Source organism: Electrophorus electricus, chromosome 1 (assembly GCF_013358815.1).
Source record: "Electrophorus electricus isolate fEleEle1 chromosome 1, fEleEle1.pri, whole genome shotgun sequence".
NCBI classification, from domain to species: Eukaryota; Metazoa; Chordata; class Actinopteri; order Gymnotiformes; family Gymnotidae; genus Electrophorus; species Electrophorus electricus.
In genome coordinates, this window is record NC_049535.1 from 4,952,538 (window position 1) to 4,958,991 (window position 6,454).

General features: G+C 43.2%; 1 protein-coding gene across 2 annotated transcripts; it reads left to right on the forward strand.

The window, feature by feature from the left end:
• Nucleotides 1-148: 148 nt before the first annotated feature.
• On the forward strand, nt 149-6,447 carry tbce (tubulin folding cofactor E). 2 transcript variants are annotated; one of them, XM_027024655.2, is made up of 17 exons: nt 149-257; nt 518-671; nt 750-834; nt 1,092-1,268; nt 1,382-1,467; nt 1,570-1,669; nt 1,919-2,021; nt 2,233-2,309; nt 2,475-2,567; nt 2,661-2,725; nt 3,267-3,331; nt 3,882-4,031; nt 4,372-4,525; nt 4,682-4,750; nt 4,875-4,934; nt 5,037-5,128; nt 5,363-6,447. In XM_027024655.2, the coding sequence occupies exons 2-17, from the start codon at nt 542-544 to the stop codon at nt 5,456-5,458; spliced, it is 1,602 nt and encodes a 533-aa protein (XP_026880456.2). In that variant the 5' UTR covers nt 149-257; nt 518-541; the 3' UTR covers nt 5,459-6,447. The 2 variants fall into 2 exon arrangements, with proteins under 2 accessions (XP_026880456.2, XP_026880455.2); XM_027024654.2 differs by having other exon boundaries at nt 518-834.
• Nucleotides 6,448-6,454: the final 7 nt, after the last annotated feature.

Below are 6,454 nucleotides of genomic sequence, written 5' to 3' on the forward strand. Positions count from 1 at the left end.
TATTTTCCGAATTAACGTCTAATGCAATGAATATGTAATTATTTCAATGAAAGTAACAACACTTAAAGTGAACGTCTTTGGTGAAAGCAATATATAAAAATATATAATCACACCTCAGTTCCGGGCTAGCGTTGTTTTTTTACGGACCAAATCCTATGCATCATTTCCGTTTGTTTGCTACAGCTTCCTGGTATAAGGTAAACGTCTGTGCAACTAGCTAACGGTTTTGTAAAAATTCAGAAAGGAACTTGCCGAAGGTATGATTTATACCATTGTAATTACCTCAACATATTCAATTCGATTTTGGCCCTTAGAACCTTAGTTCAATTTAGGCAGGCATGCTGTTCTAAAGCAGTTGGAGGTAGTGGTTGGGTGGCAGGGAAGAAAAGCGTAAACATTGTCAGCTAGTTGTCAGTCAGCTTTCCAATTTCTTAAACGTGGCTATAGTTTCCATTGCCATAGATATGATTATGCACTGCTTTCCTTTTTCAAACAAATCCCACCCATCTCCATCCAGCGTACTGCAGTGTGGTGGTCTCAGATGAAGATCAGAGAAGAAGAGCAGAGCGGGGTAGCCTCGGAGGTGCCCGAGGACGCGACGGGACGGAGGCTCACCTGCGAGGGAGAGCGCGCCACCGTGCGATATGTCGGGCCGGTTCCCCCAACAACAGGTGTGATCGACGGCCAACTTTGCGCACATCATATTAGCGGCATGTGCATTTGGAGGTTTATTTGCTCCGTTTGTTTAGGTTCGTGGCTTGGTGTGGAGTGGGACAACCCAGAAAGAGGCAAGCATGATGGAAGCCATGAAGGAGTTCGTTATTTCACGTGCAGGTAATTGATCCTGATTGACGACCTTCACAGTGATGATGCCGCCAAACGTAACCCCAAGTCTAATGTAACCAAATACACTCATCCTAGGTGTGGCCCTAACTCTGACCACACTAATATTTACAGTAGAGGGTGAGACCAGACTGGGTTAGACAGTTAGACAATGTGTGTACTTGGGAGTGGCCACTTTGATTACTAAAACTGGTTGTAGTTTAGCATATTAAGTATGGATGCATCTGTATTGTTCCCTGTCTCACAAGACACCCATCAGGAGGCTCCTTTGTACGAGCTAAAAAAACCAGCTTTGGGGTGGACTACCTGACAGCAGTGAAACAGCATTATGAGGCGGGTCTGGACGAGGCCACTGGAAACGAGGTGACGATCGCCACCAAGACTGTGAAAATGGTTGGCTTTGAATCTATTGTGGAAAAACAGAGGTAAGTACAGGAGGAGTAAAACGTGCCCCGTTTGCAAAATACATCAGCAAGCTGATTTGTTGATGCCCTGTTAGAATGTCTCAGAATTCCTCATCAGTGTGTGTTTATTTCAGAGTGGAAAATCTAAAGGAGATTGTTCTGACAAATTGTGAAGTGTCTGGTCCAGGCCCCGAAAATGAAATCAGGGAAAATACACCCAGTATCCTTTTTAGGAAAAAAACCTTCTTCCAGAAAAGCTTTGCATTCAGTTGTACGTGACTGTTCGTATGGATGTGGAAGCGTCTTTAACAGGTTCTCCAAGATGCTGTTTCTCTGGATCTCTCTCAAAATCTTCTGAGCTCCTGGGAGACTGTGGCAGCCATAACTGAGCAGTTAGAACAATTGCAGATACTTCGCCTCAAGTAAGCATGCATCCATCTATCCATCCCTGCACTCATCTGGTTTATTCCTTCATTCATGCCTGTCTCTCAGTCCATTTACTCAATCATTTTAATTTAATTCAGGCAATTCAGTGGTATTACCTTTTATCAGGACGCAGTTTAAAACAATGGGAAGGGCTGTTGTCAACAGGTTTTGTTCAAGCTTGCTGACTCTGGTGTTGCTGTAACACTGCATAGCTCTCTGACTGCTTTATTTCTTTTCCTTCACAGTCATAATCGACTGTCGATCATCTCGAACCCTTCCAGCCTCACCTATGCCTTCTCCCAACTGAGGGTCTTGTCCCTCAACAGTTGTGCTGTCACCTGGCCTCAAGTAGGGGGCCACACACATACATACACTCTCATATTATAGACCCTGTTACACTGTTGACTGTATGAGACATTTGTTGTTGTTGCATCAACTCAGTCACCTATAAAATGCATCCATCACATCTAAAAGGCATAACCCATCCTTGCATAATCTGCCTTGTGTGTTATATTTAAGGCTAGAGGTTTTACTTGTATATCACGGTTGTCTTTGGCAGGTGCTCCAGTGCGCCTCCATGTGGCCAAAGATTGAAGAGCTTTTTCTAAGTGATAATGAGATCACAGAATTGCAGAGGTAATGTAATGCAGGGATTTTTTTTTTATTTTTATTATTAATTAATTTTTGGGGGGGGTCTATCGCAGATTATCTGCGAGTCACTTTTACTGCAAGTTAGACCGTCATCACTGGTACATAGATTCAGATGCCATAATTAAACTAATCTTTTGTGTCTCTTTCCAGGCCAGTAGATGTGTTGCAAGGTTTGAAAGTTCTGGACTTGTCCAACAATAATTTAGTTCAGGAGAGTTTACAACAAATATCAAATCTGTCCAGGTAAAAACAATATATTGGAAATAGTTTACATAGCAAATTGAATGGCATTTATTATGTGGTTATTTATGCATTTATTTTTGTTTGAAAGCACAGGTTGGAGACACTCAACCTCTCTAGCACAGGACTGTCTGTCATTCACTTCAGTGATGCGTTGCCAGGTAACAGAGTACTTGTAAGCGCAAAATCTCTAGAGATGCAACAAATTAACATTTCCAGCCCAGAGCTGGTCAGTGTTTAAATGTCTGTAACTAGGGATATCCATGCTGATGCACACAGTGATACCAACATGTTTTTCTTATGTTTAAGTATGAACATAATTAAAAATACTGATACAATTATGAACAGGTTTTCCTTAAAAATAAACATGGAGAACATTTCTTAAAAGGTTTAAGGGGGCGTGGGAGTGGAAAAAAGAAATGTCGAAATCTTCGATTCCATTTTAGCACTTTGAGTTCACTTTCACTTCAGCCTTTTCACTGGATTAAACTCATAGCATGCACTGATTAAATGCACAATAATGAATAATTTATTATATGCTATTTTTTATATTTATTATGTACTATTGAAATGCATAATTTGTTTTAAATAGATTAAAGTGGCCTCAGCTCATCAGTAATCTCTGCTCTTTCTGGCATTTTTACTGAAAAGATTCTTTCAAAATGAGTTCATGTTCAATAATACGCCTTTAAAACTGTGAAGGCGCCAAGACGGCAATGTTCCCTGCACTGAGGATCCTTTTGCTGCATGACAATAAAATTACGGAGGTAAGGGCTTTTAGTTCTGTTAAAAGCAAAAAAGGTTCGGTTAAATAGAATGTGATTCACGTGAGCAGTATAGCATGTTAAGACAGTTGTCTTGAGCAAATGAAATCCATTCATGCCCTGTTGAAGGACTCAGCCAAATACATTTATTAGAGCGTACACCAGGGAGCCGGTCTTCAAATCTGGAATGTTCCAGCCACACTGACTCACTGGTCCCGGATGTGAATATTTTGTAACAGTAAAACAGAACATAATAAGTTTGCAAAACAGAGTTGTGAACCCAGCGGAGGGGGCCAAATAACTTGGCAAAACGGGGAGCTCACTGAGAATGCACACAAGCATGTTCTTGAATACAGTATGAAACCTTTAATTTATTGGTAAGCATATACATTCTTTATGGTTCAAATGAGTAAGTATGTATGTTTTTTAGGATTCAGACACTTCTAAGTCTATTACAGATTAAGTAAAGTTTTCTTTCTTGGTCCCCTTGGTAGTCTGGACCTGAAAATGTCCTCACTCGCTCTCTCCCTCTTTTTGTCTCGGCTGTCCTCAGTGGGACGTGATTAATGAGCTGGATAAGTTGCAAGCCCTGGTCCAGTTGTCCTGTAAGAACAATCCGCTGATGGAGTTGGAGGACCATGAGACGACACGCCAGCTCCTCATTGCACGCATCAGTCAGCTGGAGAAACTTGACAAGAGTCAGGTGTGTCTGTGTCTGTCTGTCTGTCTTAATCTTTAACATAGCATTGAGTGAAGTCACTGTCAAATATAGTGGTACATAAGAAATTTTGCAGACAGGTGGGTTGGACCAATGAATACAGTCTCTAAGCTAAGAAATTTGTTTGTAGAAAGTGTTTTGATTATATTTCTCCTGACATATGTGGTTAATTCCACAGCCATTAAATGCATTCAATATTGGTTGTTGTTATTTATATGATAATATAGCCCTCAAAGGTTAGCGTGTACAAAGGTTAGTGTGTACAGTGTGTACATGTCTTGTACAAAACAGCAGCCCAGCTCAAAGTGAGCACGGCCTTCCCCAGGTCTTGCAGCAGGAGCGCAGAGGTGCTGAGCTGGATTACTGTAAGAAGTTTGGCCGGCAGTGGCTACATGCCGGGGGCCACAAAGACCCGGACCGGAATAAGCCCAGTGCGGAATTCACGGCGCAGCACCCCCGCTACCTTGCCCTCATCCAGAGTGAGTGAGCACCCACGTCCACCTCTGCCTCAGCTCTGTGCGCCGTGTAGCGATCAGCACAGATGTGCACAACAGCTCAGTAGACGTATGTGTAGTTGGTGGCATTGCGGTCATGACTGATGACTGCTCGTTCCTTTGTGATTGGTTGGTCATCAGAGTACGGGGCACCGGAGGAGGACGAGCTGAAGGAGCAGAAACCATTTGCCCTCAAAAACCAGCTACTGAGTGAGTCGCTGCCCCAGCTCTTAAACGCGCCTGTGTTATCTCAGAAATATCTTGGAACCACAAACATATTCCCCAACGTCTCAGAAATGGTTCTGAATCGCACTCCCTGTCTCCTCTGCCTCAGCCGTCACGTTTGAGTGTCCTGAGGACGCAGATAGGAAGCCCATTCAGAAGAAGCTTCCCGGTAAGGACCGTCACCTTTACTTCATTACCACATGTTCTGGAAGTATCCACCCGATTTCCAGTAGCGGGATCAGGCTTCAGGCCTGACGTCTCTGCCTTTCAGGCTCAATGATCGTTCAGAAGGTGAAGGGACTACTCTATAGGCTCCTGAAGCTCCCAGGTGCCGAGATCCACCTCACATACACCAGCTCCAAGGTAAAACGGACCCTGGCAATGGACATGCTCGCACAAAATAGGTCAAAATGTCATTGTTCCACTTCACCCCATAGACATAACATTTTTGAGGGATTATTTTAATATTGCCATTGAAAATGTACTAGAATAAAAATATTCACCAATAAGTACCACACCTGTTGTGTAAAACATTGACACCTTTAGGAGGTGGCATTACTTCAGCAAGCCCCTGTATGTCTTTCCCTCAATTTCTAGATGGAGGGTAGGGAGATCGAGATCAACAATGACCTGAAGCCCCTGCAGTTCTACTCTATAGAAGACGGAGACAGAATTCTGGTGCGCTGGTCTTGACGGGGAGCGGGGGGTGAACCCTGTCGGTGCCAGACACCCCTTGCCCTCATGCTCTCCTACAGAATGCTGTACAAGCTCAGTTCGCTGGTGCCTGCTTCCTTCAGCCATGCTGCCTGTAGCCTGGGAATGCTGAGAGACAGTGGGGTGATCCTGGAAATGCTGAGGTGCAGTGGGGTGATCCTTGACACCAGCACAGGCTTTTTCAGCCAACATATCTTTGTCCTTGTCAGATCTCATGCTTGTTAGCACTGACCAGGCAGTGCTGTTAAGGATTTAGCATTATGTTATCCATTGAGGTGGTTTCCCTGTTTATTGTTACAGGGTGACTGGATCGTATCTGATTTTTGCTTTTAAATGCCATTGTGCAGTGTTTTCTGGACTTCACAGCAGACCCAGAGCACAGAACAAAAAGCAATGTTTCGCATGCTGAGCGACTGATGTAGGGGGGGCTTAATTAGCAGATTATTCAAATATGGTGTGTTGGAGCAGTAAGAACATAGCTCGGTGTCCTGATATCTCTACATAAACTTGTCATAGGTCAACACTAAATGGCACTGTATAGGTGATGTAATAAAGAAGCAGATTGACCAAAAATGCTAGTCCTGCTAACAGTGAATGAAAATGAGCTTTCTCACATTTCTTGAACTGTTGGTCACAGTAGTGTGTTTGGTCGAGCTGTTCCTCAGAAACACCAGCCTTGCCTTTACTGAACCCAAAGCTAAAAGTGGAACACCGGGTACATGGGTAGTGGAAGAAACCATATAAAAATACACAATAGGAAAAAAAAAAAAAAAGTGAATGCATTTAAAATTTTCTGCTGGCCTCCTGTAGGAAATCTGTTGTGGGGGAAAAATAACATGCACTTTTCTCTCCAGAATCCTCGAGAGAAGGCTTATTATGGGGTGTAACGTGTTAAGCCCATCCAAATTTTGTGGCGTGAGCACAAACATAGTGGCTCTCCACCATTTCCTTGAGTCGTGCTTCCAGAATGTAATG

Coding starts and splice junctions, on each gene's coding strand:
- tbce (XM_027024654.2), top strand. CDS start 542: ATGAAGATCAGAGAAGAAGAGCAGAGCGGGGTAGCCTCGGAGGTGCCC. Junction 2,568..2,660: donor CAAATATCAAATCTGTCCAG/GTAAAAACAATA, acceptor TTGAAAGCACAG/GTTGGAGACACTCAACCTCT. Junction 3,332..3,881: donor ATGACAATAAAATTACGGAG/GTAAGGGCTTTT, acceptor GGCTGTCCTCAG/TGGGACGTGATTAATGAGCT.